Source organism: Crocodylus porosus, unplaced genomic scaffold (assembly GCF_001723895.1).
Source record: "Crocodylus porosus isolate Cpor-Errol unplaced genomic scaffold, CroPor_comp1, whole genome shotgun sequence".
NCBI classification, from domain to species: Eukaryota; Metazoa; Chordata; order Crocodylia; family Crocodylidae; genus Crocodylus; species Crocodylus porosus.
The window spans coordinates 21,927,592-21,946,013 of record NW_017728916.1 but is presented as its reverse complement, the minus strand read 5'-3'; the positions used below and the strand labels follow the sequence as shown (position 1 = coordinate 21,946,013).

Below are 18,422 nucleotides of genomic sequence, written 5' to 3'. Positions count from 1 at the left end.
AGGATGTTTGTGTCGGCCAGTTCATTCCCCGTGACAGAAGTCAGGCTGATGGGCTTATAGTTTCCCGGATCCACTTTCCTCCCTTTCTTGAAGATAGGCACCACATTGGCCTTCTTCCAGTTTTCGGGCAGTACACCAGAGCACCAGGAGTTTTCAAAGATCCGTACCAGAGGCTAGGTTATGATGCTCGCCAGCTCCTTGATTTCCCTGGGGTGTAGACTGTCAGGGCCCGATGACTTGAAGGTATTCAGCTTCTCAAGGTGTTCCTTCATGAGGTCAGCATTGATGGAGGGCAGGAGATCTCCCTCACTTGGACCTCCCTGTTCCGCAGTGGGCATGGGCATCCCATGGGACTGATGAATCATATGTTATCATATGAACTATTGGGGGTACATAGCACTATTTATAGAGCTGTGCAGAAGTTCTAGAATTACACATACTTTTGGGGATGCCGAAATAACTTTCTTTTAATTTGTTCTGCCTCATTGAATGCACTCCAAGATATATTTACTCTCCCACTACTTTAAGGTGTCACACTGAATCTCACCTTTACTGAATGTTAAAAATTATTGAATGAATTAAAGACTGATGTTTGGGAAGAACAAAGGGGTTTTTACCCTACCAAATAATGCAAAGATAGTTTGCATTGTCCCTTTTTGATTTAACAGTTATCCTTAAAAACCAGAAGTCTTTCTTTATCACACATTGTTTCCAAAAATCAGAAAAAATAAAAGTTTAAAAAGAACGTTCAAGTTCAGTTCTATTATTTAAAAGAGGATGTTTTCCAAAAGACTTATATGTACTGACAAAGACTTCATTAAGGGTGTCAGTCCCTTTATAGTACCAGAGGGTGATGCTCTACAATATCTTGCTTAGCTAGCACAAGAAAGACAGATGTCTGCTAAACAATGTCTAATTGTTCATGACTAGAAACTGACCTAAAAAAGTCCTTCAGCTCCTGAAGGGAAATGATAAGGAACATAAATAGGACGTTTTCCCTGAAGAGAAGAGAAAATTCACTAATCACTGAATTAAAATGTTGCACTTAATAACAGAATCTATAGTTTAAGACCTTATTATTAGAGCTAATTCTCTCAGAGGTCCTATGTTAATATAAATTCTCCTCCAATCTTTCATTTTAAACAGACAAAGCCACTGCAAAGTTGTAACGAATCAGGAAACCCAGAATAACTGTAAAATGGAGCAAATATTTGTTTGCCTCATTGGGCTATTAGGAAAATGAGTATTTGTTAAGGACTTTAACAGAAAACTAGGAAACATTTACAAGATTCTCATTTGGAATCAATACGATCCAATGAGACTCAAACATACTTAATGATTCCCAGACTCCCTCAGAATGAAGCCCACTAAAAAACAGCCTGGTACCCTTTCAGTTCTCTATAAAGATCAGTCAAAAATGCCCTCGTTTCCAAATGTGGAAATTGGGTTAATTTTGTTTTTTTCTGTTGTGAGATATTATCAAAACAAATCCAATATCCATAAATTATATAATCTATCACTTCTGGGAATTAAAAAGAAAAAAGTATAGAGAATGACAAGGGAATCTGCTGCTTTAAATACAAGTTTCCTTGAAAGGAACATAATCTGGTTGTCACAACAAGCAAGGGCATCAATCACAGAAAATGTACAAAACATAAGCATAAAACAAAGACAGGCCTTCCAAAATTTAAATCTTGTTGAGCTTTATGTTTCCTTTATGTGGTGTACCTGAAATGCGCACATCTGCAGCAAAAGAAACAAGTATTATCAATATGCTATCATAAAGGGATGCAACATTCTGTGGGGGAGGAAAAAAATCAGGCTACAATAATATAAAAGCTTTCTCTTAAGTTTGTCATTAGAGTGCCCTTTGAAACATCTTTTGTCTTCTTACTCAAGTGTGGCGATTAATTTTTTTCAAATAAAGTCCTGAACAATATTTAGTTAAGGATATGATTTCTTCAATTACTGCAAAATAAACCATGTTCGTGTTTTCCTCTGAATTAAACTTTTTTCCCCAAGTTAATGTCACAGCCTTCTAAAGAATTATTTTGTAAAGAAAACAATATGTTTTTTCCAGGTTTTTTAATGAACTGGCTGTTGCTCTACATTATGTGATGAATCATCATAATCTGTCAATGATTCCTAAATACTCCAAAAATGATGCTCTACAAGTATTGATGGATTTTCTAGCTCTCACAAATACAAACTAAGTCATAGTTTCATAGTAGGTAGGTTCGGAAGGGCCCTGAGCAGATCATCAAGTCCAACCCCCTGCCATGGCAGGAAAGATTACTGGGGTCAAATGACCCCAGCAAGGTGTTCACCTAGCCTCCTCTTAAAGACCCCCAGGGTAGGAGCCAGCACCACTTTGCTTGGAAATTGGTTCCAGATCCTAGCTGCCCTGACAGTGAAGTAGCGCCACCTGATATCTAGCCTAAATCTACCCTCTGCCAGCTTGTGACCATTATTTCTAGTCACTCCTGTTATTGCTCAGGGGAACAGGGACTTCCCTCCAATGCCTGCTGGTCCCCCCAACTAGTTTGTAAACAGCCACTAGATCCCCCCTCAGCCTTCTCTAGTGGAGGCTGAACAGATTTAAGTCCCTTAGCCTCTCCTCGTAGGGCTTGCCTTGCTGCCCACTGATCACACGAGTGGCCCTCCTCTGGACCCACTCCATGTTGTCCACATCCCTCTTGAAGTGGGGTGCCCAGAACTGGACGCAGTACTCCAACTGCAGCCTGACCAGTGTCGCATAGAGGGGGAGAATCACCTCCTTGGACCTGCTCGAATTACATCTGTGGATGCATGAAAAAGTACGGTTGGCCTTCCTGACTGACGTCCCACACAGTCGGCCCATGTTCATTTTGGCATCAATAATGATTCCAAGATCCTTTTCTGCCTCTCCACTGACGTGAAGGGAGTTCCCCAGCCTGTAGGTCTGCTGCTGGTTCTTTCTCCCCAGGTGTAGCACCTTGCACTTGTCAGTGTTGAAACCCATCTTGTTCTCATCTGCTCACCCCTGTAACCTGCCTAGGTCTGATTGCAGCCTATTCCACCCTTCTAGTGTGCCCACATCAGCCCACGTCTTAGTGTCATCTGCGAATTTGAACAGGGTGCTTTTTACCCCCTCGTCCAAGTCACTGATGAAGATGTTGAACAGTGCGGGCCCGAGGACTGAGCCCTGCGGAACCCCACTGCCCACATCCCTCCATGTCAAAAATGACCCATCCACTACCACTCTCTGGATGCGGCCCTCCAGCCAGTTAGTGACCCATTTGACTGTGTAGGTGTAGATGCCACAATCCCCTAGCTTTTTAATGAGAATGGGGTGAGAGACAGTGTTGAAGGCCTTCCGGAAGTCCAGAAAGACTATGTCCACTGCTACCCCTGCATCTAAGGATTTGGTGATCTGGTCATAGAAGGCCACCAGGTTGGTCTGACAGGACCTAATTCTAATGAACCCGTGTTGGTTGCCCCTAAGCATAATCTCCCCTGCTGGCCCCTCGCAGACATGCGCCAAGATCATTTTCTCAAAAAGCCTACCCAGGACTGAGGTAAGACTAACTGGCCTATAGTTTCGTGGGTTCTCCTTCCTCCCTTTTTTGAAAGTCGTTGGTAAGGATCCTTAAAGAGGAAGCAAATCTAAGAGGGAAAAAAGACTTACTAAAACAACTCTGATAGTTTAATTTAAGGAGTCATCTCAGAGTAGATAGGCATTTACTATTTTTAAGATTGATCAAAGAACTGCAAATCGAGATCTTCTGCAAATAGTGCTGATGTTATCAATGCCAGTAGTCTAATTCTATATTGCACATGGCCTTACAATTCTTAAGGTTTATAATCCAGTCTTTTAGCTGACTACAGAAAAATGGATTAATAATGGAAAAGCCTAGAACAGGTTCAATTATCTAAATTGGTACGGACCTAAATTGCTGCAGATAAATTACTGTATTTTCTCATAGAAAATGAAACCAGAGTATTTTTTTCCTTCTGTAATATATACCTGTCCAAGTGCAGTTTCTTCGAAACTTGTGTTATGTAAAATGTTCACGAAGCTCTATTGTTTGCGATTAACTGAGGAGCAGGCCTCTGTTCAGATTTTTTCAGTTTGTATCTAAAGCCCTTAAGAGGAACCTAGAATCACTTCTGTGAATGTTGTATAATCCAGATCCTACTTTTCCCCATTTGCTAAATAGTTTAACTACTTTTTCTAGGCTCCTGAACATTCAAAAAATATCCCAGCCTAAAACACTTTTGTTGAGAGTGCAATTATTTCTTGCTGATCAGCTCTTCCTGAGACTCAATCAAAGGTAGCATGTAGCATTTTCATTTGAAGAGTTGAGAGAGATGGAACAACTGTGATAGCATGTAATACAAAAGCAGCAGCAGATAAAGCCTTTTGTAGAAGATGTCTGTTAGGAAGACTGGGTTTCTGAATGCCATGTCATAATAGCCATGGTAAAACAAGTCAAAGCTGCTGATGTCTGAAGAGAAGCTGCTGATGCTTCATGATTTCTCCTGAGAGCTGCCTGTATGTGTCTATCCTGCATTTGATCTCTCGGAAAAGAGTCTCCTACCATCAGAATAGCTGTCTTTTGCAAGGGAAGTTACTGCCACATCGATTTTAAGGATCTGGAGACAAAATGACTAGAGTTTCAAACCCATAAAATGTAATGCTTTACTTACTGAATTTCTCACATTTATTAGAAAATTTCCACTCTGCCTTAGTTACATTCTCCAAGACATGGTTAAATAGAATGACAGGCTCCTTGGTTCCCAAGAGAAAGATTTTAACCAGAAGTACTCTTTCTATAGTCTTTTGGTTGAAACTACATGACTACATGGCTTTCTTTTCCAAGGTTAAAAGGCACCTACTGAAAATGTTCTGCCCAAGGCTTCTAACCTAGAGTTAAAACAGTTCTTAAACTTGTCTTGGAAGTAATCCAAGACTTCTTTTGAAGCATTATTTCCCCTCTCCTTTTACACTGTTCATATGGCTTTGAAAGGAATAACCTGAGTTAAATTTTGTGGCAAGCTGTATTATACATGACAAGCTCCAACCAGACATGAAAAGTAGATAAAGGAAACCGAGGCATGATGGGAGACAACAAGTAATTAAACAAGATTGTTAAAGACATAGGTAAGGGATTTGAACTCTATGTATAAAGGTATAGGAAGTCTGTGAGTAAGAGTAGAAGGTGGAGGATAGGATTGACATGGCAAAGAAGTACAAAACGGCAGCTGCTGGAAAGAAAAAGAGAGTCCTATATGCCAAAAAGAGAAAGTTCTGAGTCAAAGAATGAGGATACAAAGGTGTGTAAGCATCAAGGACAAAGGAAAGGGTAGATTTTAGAGATGTAATAAAAGCCATGTACCAGCACTACATTTCTGCTGGGAGAATTGCAGCTCTTCCAGTAAAAACAAGTGTATAAGCATCCCCTTGTCACCCAAAACCAGCATAACTGGAAACTAGGCTCTGATATACTCTTCCCCAACTCAGTTCCCAGCACAACTGGCTTCTGTTTGCCACTCCTGCAGCCCACTTGCATGGTGGAGGGATCATTTAAAAGCCAGTCAAAAAGGTAAGTGGGGTTAGGGGATGTTTTCCCCACCACAGGTCCCACAAGCTTTAAATTCCATGTGCACTGCCCAGCAGCACACATGATAATTTGAACATCCACAAGTCAGGAACTGGAGGTGAAGAAGTTTTTTCCCTAGGGCAGACGCGCAATGCTCCCCACGGTTGCCCAGACCAGGGGTTGGGAAATGGAGTGGAGGCTTTGCCCCGCTGCTCCACTCCTCTCCCAAGCCAGTCTACAGGAAAAGAGCAGAGCATCAAGGAAAGACTCCCTGCCTGTTCTCCAGACCTAGTAAGGAACACTGAGTCTTTCTCTGCCATTTTGCTCCACCCCAGGAATGGAAGAAATGGAGTAGCACTGCTTCCTGTACCTTCCCCAGACCAGGATTATCTCAGTGTCAGGAAGGTGCAAAGAACAGGAGAGAGGGGGCAGTTACAGGCTGAACACTTGTATGACTCCCTTGCCCAGAAACATTTCTCACAGTGGGAAAAAACACCTGTTCATGGCAAAAGATTACGTGTGAGTTGAGATGTGAAAAATCAGACAGTTCTCAAGTTCTGGACCTGAGAAAAAGGTATGATAAAGGTTCTGGTAAGGATGGGAGAGAGAAAAAGAAAAAATGTGTTTTTTCTTGTTTAATTTAAAAAAGATTCAGACACAGTAAAATCCAAGACTGGCTAGAGAGAAAAACAACTTAAAAGCAGCCAGAGATACAGTGGGAGCTGGATTTTTAGAAACACTCACCAGTAAAAAATATGTTGCTCCTATTTTCTTAAATCGGTTTTACCTTATTTCACTGTCCAAACAGGGAAGAACCCTCTAACAGTACACTGGGAAGGTACTATCATTGTATGTGCTTGACTGTCTTTTATTTGGGTGGGACTAGAAAAGGATTTAGTATACGGGCTGACAGCTTTCTTTGCTCTGTAAGACAGAGGAAAATATTAAGCCTTCCTAAGAAATTAAGACACTGCCCATATACCCCAAAATAGTTACTGAAACAAACACAACTATGAACATTTGATATGAACTTTTCAAAGGCAAAACATGGATTTTTCCATTGCATACCCCTTGACTGGCACCTCCAAAATTATTTTTCAGTCCCAGAAGGAAAAAAGACAGTATCTCCAGAGTGAGGTAAATGGTGCAAGGTAACTTTTTTTTTAAAAAAACCTTGTAATTTTATATAATATACTTTCTATTAAAGACAAGGGAGGAAGCTACAATTCAAATGTAAACTTCATTTTAGAAACAGTGCCAATTTGAAGAAAAGCTTCCTTTACATATAAAGAAACTGCAAAACAGAATATAAGCAGGAGTAAAGAAAAATAGGACAGAGCATAACTAAGTCCTGTATTACCATAGGAGCTACAGTCATTTCACAAAGTAATCAACTTTAGGCTTCACATACTTCCCTTTAGCAACTTCAAGTTTAAAATAAGTGCAGATCTCCACATTTTGAATTGCAAATTACTTTTCTAAATCACTTAACATCTATCCTTGAAATTTCACATGTCAACAGCTCGTTAATATCTACAGTAAATGTAGCTCTCTGAAAAGAACCACAGATTTTACATTTATTGAGACAGATAGCTGGCACGCAGAAATAGAGCTCCTTCAATTACAATTTGGCAGAAGCTAACTTTAGTTTAAAATCTGTCTACAGAAATTTATGGCAACACTGCAATGAAGAAACTATTTTGAATAAGATTAGCTGTTGTTGATGGTGATGCTTGGACAGTGTTTATAAATCAGAGGCTTGAACTTAGTATTTTATAATGGGCTGCTTCAGAATTATCTAGCACCATTACCTATGCAGCATATTCTGGTAAATGCAAACAAAGATTGGAGATTAAAAATAACAAGATAATCTATACAACACAATGAATGCAAGCAATATATACAAGAAAAACAGTTTTATTTTTGGTTGCACCTATTCAATATTTTATATTGAACTTTTTCTGACGTTTATAGAGAAATGAAGAAATAAAATAATGTAGCTAACACGTACATATTTCAATAGACTACATTTTTGTTTTAGGGAATGGGAAATTAGCAATCTAATCTATGATCCTAAAAAGGATTTTATAGATCAGATAATCTTTACAAAATGTAAAAATCTAGATGTAATAGAATACAATAGTTTGAACAGAAATGTTTTCAGCAAGCATACTATTTTCTGCTAACAAATTTTCAATTAATAAAATGAGAAGATAATTTGTGAATTCATCTAATGATTAAATTTATAGATTAGTTCACTAAATAAAATAAAAATATGTTTAGAGTTTCCAATCAGTCAGAAACTTGAAAGGTTTAACAGTGGGGCTCTTCTCACTTAAAATACAAAGCCAGCAATAGCTTTCTGGAAGGCAGCATTAAATTGTTTTAGATTTTAAAAAGCAGATGGCTTTTGTAATGTTTGCCTATTGGTTTTTTTATAGTGTAAATATCTCAGGTTTTGCCAAAATATGGATTCTAGATCATATTTTACTGAGAACATACACTAATTAAAGCAGCAGAAGAATTTAAAAAGCCTCCACTGAGCATACCTTCCTTTGACCTACTAAGTCTAATCTTGCCCAAGATTTGGAAAAATTACCTCATAGCAGGACGAGGGGAGAAATTAGAAGACTTTGTTTTCATCATAAAAATGAAAGAGGAAGCATGCATGAATATAACCAAACACATTTAAGTGAAATCAGTAACAAACAAAATCAGCACTCCACAGTTCTAGTTGCTCTCTACTTTTGAGAGATAAGACAGTCATCTGGTGGGCTCTCCACCAGCAAAAAAGACACTGATGCTTCAGATCAAAGGTATTACTACAGACCATTAATAAACCTCTGATATTAAAACTGGAGAAGCAAGGTGGAAAAAAACTATTTGACCAAAAACAGTCAATGCATAATGCTTTGCGATTCTGAAAAATTTTGCTACCATAGAATCTAAGTATAACCAGCCAGAATGTATTAATTCTAGGTCTCAAAAACTGCCTGCTTACTTTAAGTATTTAATATTTTCCCTACTAATATAGCATTTTATCAAATTCAAATGCTGCCAGAAATACTGTAAATGAGGCATCCACATCAACTTTAATAAGATTTCAAGGATTCTGAACCTCCCTTTGCTGTTCAAGTGTGTGTACTAATATAGAACATTTTGTGATGGAATTAAAGATTCTGAAACCATGTTTTTAATTTAGAGGACAGTTTCTATTCAGTTTAAATTAACTCTCAAGATGTAAAATACTACAAGATGAAGTAGTTTAAGAACCAACCAGTCTTTGGAGTTTCTGGGGGATTGTCACCATAGAAGGGCCAGGCTAGAACTCAAAATTAGATTCAATCCAATTAGAATAAGGTATGATTCATCCTGCTAACATGCTCATTTATAAAACAACCAAGCCTCCCACCACTGTACATTACATTCCTCTTTGTCAGTTCAGGAAACTGCAGGTAAGAGGATGGACAACATAACTGCCAAGTTCCAAGTAAAAACATATTACATTTTATGCATCTTATTAATTTTAAATCGTTAATACTTTAATTCAGTATTATTTTGAAAGAGTTTGCAGAACACCTTTGCCATACTAACTAAAGGCAAGGAAAGTAGAGAACGAGGATGTACACATGACTTGGCTGCTATGTGTCTAGAGCATGGAGGGAGAAAGGCAGATACGCTAACCCAGGTAGTGAACAGGATTTCTAAATGAAAGTTAAACCAAGCAAGTTGAGTGTAAGGTATTAAAATAATGGGAGCATTTGGTATCAGTATGTTGGCCAATAGGTAGCTATATACCACGGGTAGGCAATTGTTTGGGCTGGAGGGTTACTTCAGGAGTTTTGGTGAGCTGTTGAGGAATGGAGGTAGGAGCAGATCCCATCTGGGCCAATAGCAGCAGTTGGGAGCCTGAAGAAGGAGGGCTGCATCCTGCACCACTACGCTGCAGCCAGGGCTAGGCCACAAAACATGCACCTCCATGCATTCCTCCACCCCCCGCACTGATCCCCTCCTTCTGCCCGGCTATCTGTTGGTGCTATGCAGTCCTCGCACTGTGGCTGCTGGCAGCTGGGCCCACACAGGAAGAGGCACAATGCAGCAAACTGAGTAGCTGTGCCACTCGCCCACTGTGACAAGCTGCTGCCGCCCCTGCATCACACTAGGAAAGTTGGGGGTGGCTCTCCTGGGCAAACTGTACCCCACCCACCCCCCTCCCCTGCCAGCATGGACTAGTGGTGCAGCAGTGGCAGCAGTTCAATGCAGCAAGTAGTCTATGCGGGTTTAACTATCCTCTGAAGGCCCAGTTGGCAGTGGCCACAGTGCCAGGACTGCACAGCTTCAGTGCTAACAGGAAACCAGGAGTGGGGGCTGAAGGAGTCTGTGCACTACAAGGCCTGGCCTGGTCTTGGTTGTGGTAGTGTAGAGCAGCACAGGGCACAGCCCTCCTTCCTTGGGCTCCCAGTGGTTGTTGGTGGGCCAGATAGGATCAACTGGCAGGCGGGATATGGACTGTGAGCTGTATTTTGCCCACCCCTACTATATGCTGAGGTATCTAGGGCACTACAATATTCAGCTGGGTATTTTAATTATGTTATTATGCACCTATTATCCATAAGCTGATAATAAGGAACTAGTGGCTGCTGTCCCTCTGGAAAGGGACTGGAAATCTGACTGTGATATAGGAAGTCTTGCTAAGAGGCAGGAGAGGGGAAGGTGTCAGGGTTTGACCAGGCATTCAAGGCATCTCACTAGAAGTTGAGATGTAGGGCGTTGGTCCAATGTCCTTTAGGTTAGTACTGAACCATCCCTTCCTTTCCAACTCCACCACCACCTTATAACCTCACCAGCTTATTACATGTGTGTTGTCAATTCTTGTGAATGGTTTTTTTCAGTGGTTTAAACTCCAGCTAGAACTGTATTGTATGACAATCTCAGCATCCATGTTAAAAGATAAAGATTCTATCTGTTGCAGTTACAGAAAAGAGTTTGAAAATGTAAAACCAGTTCACTTAAAAAGCTCTAAATCTGGATATTTGCAATTTAAATATTTCATATTTAAAAATCATTATCTTTAAGCCAATTCTGTAATTTTTTAAAAGACAGTCAGATTTGAATGTTTGCAGTTGGCTTCTCTACCTCTCACTGGTAGCTGTTTCCTCATTTCTTGTATCCAGCAGGAGAGAAGCAGACACAACACATCTGAAATAAGTCTTTTAAATACTACAAAAAGAACTGTAGCTTTGCAGCTGGACAGGCTGAACTGCAAAAAAGACCATTAGCCTATCCAAAATGAATGTCCCTCAAAGTGGTTGACATTCAGCAGGTGTTAAGCGACAGGAGTAAAGCAAAAAATAGACTGGAGCCTGGATACTGATTAAGACCAAATTAAAGACCTGGAGGGATATGGGCAGTGGGGTCCCCCATGGCTCGGTCCTCAGGCCCATACTGTTCAGTGACTTGGACAAAGGGGTGAAAAGCACCTTGTTCAAATTTGTGGATAACACTAAGATGTGGGGAAAGGTGGGCACGCTAGAAGGGAGGGACAGGCTTCAACTACAGGTTACAGGGGTGGACAGGTTACAGGGGTGGGTGGATAAAAATAGGATGGGATTCAACACTGACAAGTGCAGAGTACTGCACCTAGAGAGAAAGAACCAGCACCAAGGCAGAAATAATGGCCACAAGCTGTTTGAAAGTACTACTTCACAGTCAGGACGGCTAGGATCTGAAAACAACTTCCAAGGGAAGTGGTCCTCGCTCCTATCTTGGGGGTCTTCAAAAGGAGGCTAGATAATCAGCTAGCCAGGGTCGTTTGACCCCAGCATTCTTTCCTGCCCATGGCAGGGGGTCGAATTTGATGATCTGCTCAGGTCCCTTCCTACCCTATCAACTATGAAACTATGAGAACAAAAAACCAGTAGATTTGTAAAGGATGTCCACTTAGCCTGATATTCTGAGGACTAATCAATCTGGCCAAAATTTTCTAATCAGGCGAGCTAAAGCTAACTAGCTAAAAATGTGATCTAGAAGTATTGGAGGTGTTGAGATGAATTCCCATTGAAGTCAATAGCTATAAGTGCATGCTGAGCACCTCTGAAAACCAAACTAAGTAACTAACTTAAAAGCACCTACGTTAGAAAGTGCTGGCATTTTTGCACATGGTACAGACACTTGAACTTGAGACCAGTAAATGTTTACCTGCCACCCCCTGCCCCAGGCAGTTAACACACAATTATGGTATAAAATGATGTTCTGAAAGGACTCTGATTCCTTGCAAACACCCCCAAGAGTTGTGTTTGCACCAGTCCTTTGACTGCCATCTTTGAGCAAGTTTTAAAATCAATTCCAGACTTTTTGTCAAATTCAGGCTGATGATATTTTTAAATTTCTGCAAACACTTAAATGCTCAATAATGTATAGCATTGGGATAACTTACAAATCAACATGCAGAACTCTCTGGCCACTTCTCGAACATGCAGCTGCAATGATAGACTCAGGCAAACCTATAAAAATACATATATTTTTTTTAGAACAAGAGTTTAAAGCATGTCTTAATAAAAAATAACTAGCATGTCATTGTCATGTGAGTTAACTAAAATGACTCGCAACACATTTTGGACCATTATAATCATCGTAATTTCACGATACTAAAAAAGCAAACAAAATGTCAGTATCAGTAAGAGATCCTTCGATGTTGCCTGAACTTACATTTTCTTGTATAAAACACACACCTTTCTTCTCCCAAAACTCAACCCCACAAAATGTAGGCGCATGCATTAAGCAAGGAAGCTGATTTTCTGCCTGGAATAGAAGCACTCTGGGTTTTTTTCATAGATTCATAGACATTAGGGCTGAAAGGGACCTCGGAAGATTATCAAGTCCAGCCCCCTGCCCCAGGGGCAGGAAGTCAGCTGGGGTCACAGGATCCTAGCAAGATAAGCATCCAAATTTCTCTTGAAGGCATTCAATGTGGGTGCTTGAACCACCTCCGATGGCAGGCTGTTCCAGACCTTGGGGGCTCAGACAGTAAAGAAATTCTTCCTTATGTCCAGTCTGAAACAGTCTTGCAAGAGTTTATAACCATTTGACCTTGTCATCCCTTGGGGCACTCTGATGAACAAGTATTAATATTCAAGTAGCTCAGGCAGTCAGCTGATTTAATGACTCACTGATCTGCACTCTGCAGCAGTTAACAATGGTCTCGATATTCCATTAACATTTCTTAGGGCATTTTTCCTGTCTGCTAGCTCTTGGTCTCTCTACACATATTTCATAGGCATGGAACTATTTTTAGCTCTTTTCAAAATCATAGATCCATCCATAAAAACCAATCTTCAACAGCTAGAGTTTCAGCTTTAGTTAAGTAGGAAAAGAGGGTAAGTCACCTGAAAATCAGGCCTCTGTCTGTGATCTATACAGCTAAAAATCTGGAAAAATCATTTTTTCTTCATTCTGGCTTTCAACAACAGGGTGCGTAGTGTACTCCAGGGCACACTGTATGTTAACAAATATGGTGGTAATAACAACACATAAATAATAATAATAATTTTTAAAAAGTGTTATTGGTGATACATTTGCACCAATTTCTCCCCTAAATGGTTTGATATCATATATCTATTCAGCACTTGCACAACACTGCCTAAAGCTTAATGTGATATACAGAAATTCCACTCTCAGGAACACAAACCCCCGAGTCATCTCAAAACTCAGATATTTTTACTTCAGATGAGGGATCAAACTAGAAAAGAGGTAGTGGCAATCTTCCACCAATTACCCTGCCCGTATGAGGTCACACTCATTGACTATATTCAAAATAAGTCATGCACATTCTCTAGCTTCTGCTCCCACTCACTGAGCACACATTGAGGATCCTTTGGGCAGCTGAATTAGCTTCAGCTTAAATGGGGCAAACCTTGCAGAAATAATGTTTCAGGTTCTGCAAAACACAGGAAGATGTAACCACAGCAGTTAACCTAAAAAATAATCTCAGCCATAATAGCTACAAATTATTATAGCACTAGAACACAACCACATACTTGCTTCACTTTAAGCAGTCAAGAACATTTGAGTTTAACATGGACCCAATACAGTTTGTAAGACCCATCACAGGAACAACAGTCAAAATGTTATTAGGAGTTGCCTCAACTACATGCCCAACTAGTGATGAAGATTGAAAAGAACCCTAGGTCTTATATAATCAGTTTTCTCTTGTAATATTGCCAAGTAAGGATTCTGGAATCTTTACAATCTGATTATTTTTTACACATGTATACTATAGCATGTCAAGGGTACAAGGTAATTATTTTCTAACTTACAAAATATAAGTCTTTACCCAGTTGATGGCCAGGGCTTCTAAATAATATTTAGCACTTGTGTAGACAGAAACTCATTAGTTGAGAAATTTAATCTAGTTGTAGTTAACAGTAAGATCCCAGTGTAAATGCCAACCAAGAATCCTTAGTCACTCTTTATTTAGGCAAACTTCCATTGAAGTAAAGGCCCAAATCAATGGATTAGGTCCTAAAGAATGTGAACTCAATTGCTCTCACTCTCAGCCAGCTTGCGTTGTCTAGGAAAGTTAATTAAAAGCTCCACCTTGTCGTCCCAGAACAAACAATCATTGAACTTTGCTTCATAAATTACAGAAATCATATTCCTCTACTGTCAATTTTGTAATGAAGTTTTTTTACTACAGTGTTTAGCTAATGTAAAAGAAAGTTCCTCCTTTCTCTTTTTAAATAGCTTCATTTTCCTAAGACATTCCCTACAACATAGGCTTAAATCTTTCTTAACTACTTTACAGAGTGTCTGTACAGAGTGTGTCAACATTTCATTTCAATATATACTTTATATTAGGGGGTGCACCAATAGAGATTTTTGGGGGCTGATCCTGATATCCAATATTTAAGGAGATATATCAGCCAATACCGATCCGATTACCGATACAGCTGCCTCCAGCTGGTAAGTTCGGTGTAGTGGAAGGGGAGCAGCGAGGGAAAGGGTGTCAGGGGGGCCAGATCAACACCCCCTGCAGTGAGGGAGGGAGAGGGCAAGGGCAGGCACTGACCAGGCAGGACGGGGGGAGCCAGAGCCGCAGCTCATGAGGTGGAGGAAGGCAGCTCCCGCTGCTGCTTGCACACCAAGGCACAGAGGGAGGGGTGTGTGCCCCCTGGATTTGTGTGGGGCAGGGCAAGGCAGGCTGCACAGGGCTCTTCTCGGTGGGGGCTGGGCTCAGAACACTGGCACTGGCAACGATGGGAGGATGCTGCAACCACCCCTAATTTTGTCACTGCTCCACTCCCAGCGCTGCTGCCACCAGTCGCTTGGCACAGCCCCGGCTGTTCTGAGCACATGGGTGGAGACAGGGCATTAAACTGGGGCTGCACCAGGCAGCTGGTGGTGGTGGCGCTGGGAGCAGAGTGGCAGCGAAATCCGGGCTGGCTGCAGCATCCTCCCAGCACTGCCAGTGCCCACTCTGAGCCCAGCCCCCGCCGAGAAGAACCCCACACAGCCCCAGCTGCAGCCTGCCCTAACCCACACAGATCTGGGGGGCCCATGCCCTATCGGGGTGCAAGCAACAGCAGGAGCCGCCTCCCCTCCACAAGCCACGGCTCCACCCCCCCCCAGAAGCAGTACCCCCTGCCTCTACCCCCTCCCTACTGCATGGCGTGTTGATCTGCCCCACCCACACCCCTTCCCTCCCCTTCCACCACACCGGACTTACTAGCTGGAGGCAGCTCTCCACGCTGCTGAGCTGTGTTCCTTACTGCCTGAGTGCTGCGCTGCAGCTGTATGCAAAATGGGCATGTATTGGCCAAATACCTGACCTCACCAGGCTGATATCTGATAGTCAATTTTCTTTATACCAGTACCGATCTGATATCGGACCGATGTATCAATGCACCTCTACCTTATATACATGTTTATGTCAGTTGTACATATAGTCGCATACGAATCTGACAACAATAAACAAACAAATGAAAATGTTCACATAGGTTTCTCACCCTCGTATCTAGTTCAGAGGCTAAGAACAGATGTTGCATAAGTATGATGACAAGTTGTGCCTGTGTTTACCCTAGAACAGAATTGTCCTGAGATTGACCTGTACACACATGTATGCACTACCAACCAGGGTTTGATGAGCAGCTGAATGCATATAGCTCCCAAGTATAGCAGGATCTCTAGCCTTAGTTCTGCCATTAGCTCCAGCATTAGCTCTACTGAAGAGCTTTCCCCTGCAGCTCCCAGGGACAGACTGACTGCCTGGGCTCAGGCACTGCTTTATGTACCTTGAGTCCAGCACTATCCAGTCATGTGACTGCAGACACTCACAAGTGTTCCCTTTCTGTGCCTGATGACCAGTCTATTTTCTCTTTTAGGGTTTGGTTCACCTGTCATTTGCAGATGACACAAAGCTGTGGGGAGCAATAGATACGTTGGAGGGTAGGGCTAGGATTCAAAGTGACCTAGACAAATTGGAGGATTGGGCCAAAAGAAATCTCATGAGGTTCAACAAGAACTAATGTCAAGTCAGTCCTGCACTTAGGACAGAACAATCCCATGAACCAGTACAGGCTGGGGGCTGACTGGCTATGCAGCAGCTCTGCAGAACAGGACACGGGTGTTACAGTGGACAATAAGCTGAATGAGCTGACAGTGTGCCCTTGCTGCAAAGAAGGCTAACAGCATACTGGACTGAATTGGAAGGTGTGTTGCCAGCAGGTCAAGGGACGTGATTATTCCCCTCTATTCAGCACTGGTGAGGCCACATCTGGAGTACTGCATCCAGTTTGGGGCCAGAAAAGATGTGGACAAACCGGAGGTTTGCACATGACGGAACAAGAAGCAACTGTCACAAGTTGCAGCAACGGAAGTTTAGGTTAGGTATTAGGAAGAATTTTCTCACTAGGAGGGTAATAAAGCACTAAAACATGTTACCAGAGGCTATGGAATCTCCATCCTTGGAGGTTTTCAAGACATGGCTAGACAAAGCTTTAGCTGGCATGATCACGCTTGGAGCAGGAGGTTGAACTAGATGATTCTATCTGACTGGAGCTTGGGGCTTCTGAGCTGCCTACAGAACTGCCATTTGCAGCTTACTACTCTGTGACTGTCTCTTTGGGAAGGTTACTCCCCACCCAGGGCAGCCACTAACCCATGTTGCTACAGTTCTGCCTGCTAGTTGGCATCTGGTTTACAAGCCGTTAGCTTGTGTATTAACTACCTACCACCCTGCCCAGCCCAGGGACAGCTCAGTTTTCTATTACAGTTCATCCTGGGACAAAATGGTTTCTCGAGGGACAAATGCAATGTCTGTTTGTAGCCAGACACTAGCAGTTAAGGGGCCAAGCTTTTCCTCCAACTACTACTGTACACTAATCATGACTGATGACAAGGACACAACACAGCTATGTGTTTTGCTTCAAGAGCAAATACCAAACAAACAATCAGAACCTATTTGCAGGGAAGAGTGAGTAGTCATCTACAGACCATGGTAACTCAAAAATCAAGCTGTAAGGGAGACAAAAATTAATCTGTTTAATATTTTCTCGGTTAAAATATAGGTATTCATTGCTTATATTTTTTTTAAATATTCTCTTGATGGAATGGGTGGATTTTAGTCCAACAGTGTTAACCAAAGCAGACACAAAGAGGAAAAAAAAGATAAGAGCTCTTAAAAGTCTGAAATAGCACCAATAGATTATTTACAGTAGCCTAAAAATATCTGTATGTAACTCTTAAATTCTCTTCTCTTCACCCAGGAAAGAGACTTTTAGACACCCAGAATTGTACTGCACACCTGGTGCCGCCTTTCTTGTTAATATAAGCCACTGAGAAAGTGTTCATCATTATTAAAACAGCATGCCTGATCAGGACCAGAACTGTAGTAACAAGAGTATAACTAATTGTTCAGTACTTGATCCAGTTGATACTGTGTTGGAGGTCTGTTTTCCATTAACCTTGGATGTTGAAAGCTGACATTAAATTTATCCCCAACCTGTGTTTCTGACAAACTGTAGCCCTCCAAGTACACAATGGCAACAGGGCAAGGGATTATAGAATAACAAGTCCCATGAGCTCAAACCTATGGTGAGGCCCTATGTCCTCTAGCTTACTGGTACAAGAGACATTATTCAAATCACAAAGAGTGTGCAGTCTGACAGATATAACTGAAAGACAAGTGATGCTATGCCTTGTGGCCCCCAGCTTCTAAATCTTTTCCAAGAAATCAGTCTCTACAGAACTTTATTACTCTTGGAGGACAAGTATCATAAGCAGGACTACAAAGCATCATTATGCTATAGGTGATGGTGACAATCCTAATTATTTCAAAATAAAATCTGGACAGTGCAATCCTTGCTCTGCTGGCCTTGAGCAGAGGATACTCTGAAAAACAGATTGTTTTAAAATGGATTTACAAAGCAGCCATTCTACCAAATAAATTACCGCAAGTTAGTATTTTGGAAAGCAACATTAGGCAAATAGACCAAAAAGTGAAGCAGCATGCAAGAAATATCTGTTGCATGTGGAGCTAAAAATATTTCCTATCCAAGGTTTATATAATATTACATAAACAGATATTCTTTGGATTATCAAAAGAAAAAAAATCATTTCTGAAAATTGCTATGATAAAATGTTTCATTTCCACCCTGAACTCTGGCTCCTAGAAGAAGCCTCTTCAGAACTCTAGGTAGAGTTCTGTCTTTGGCATGCTTTGCTACAAGAAACATAGCAGAGTCAAGCCCTTACACCCTCTTGTTCCTTGGGAGATCAATTACTGCAGTTTGAAAGTGATATACTGCAGTGTTCATACTTTGGGAATTCAAATAGTTGAAGAAT

At 41.3% G+C, this 18,422-nt stretch overlaps 1 protein-coding gene across 1 annotated transcript in view; it reads right to left on the bottom strand.

The window, feature by feature from the left end:
* CHM (CHM, Rab escort protein 1) overlaps window positions 1–18,422 on the bottom strand; it is a 146,406-nt gene that overhangs the window by 109,526 nt on the left and 18,458 nt on the right. Inside the window, exon 2 of the mRNA XM_019536476.1 lies at window positions 12,019–12,085. Coding sequence (XP_019392021.1) covers window positions 12,019–12,085 — 67 coding nt within the window. The remainder of the gene's footprint in view (window positions 1–12,018; window positions 12,086–18,422) is intronic.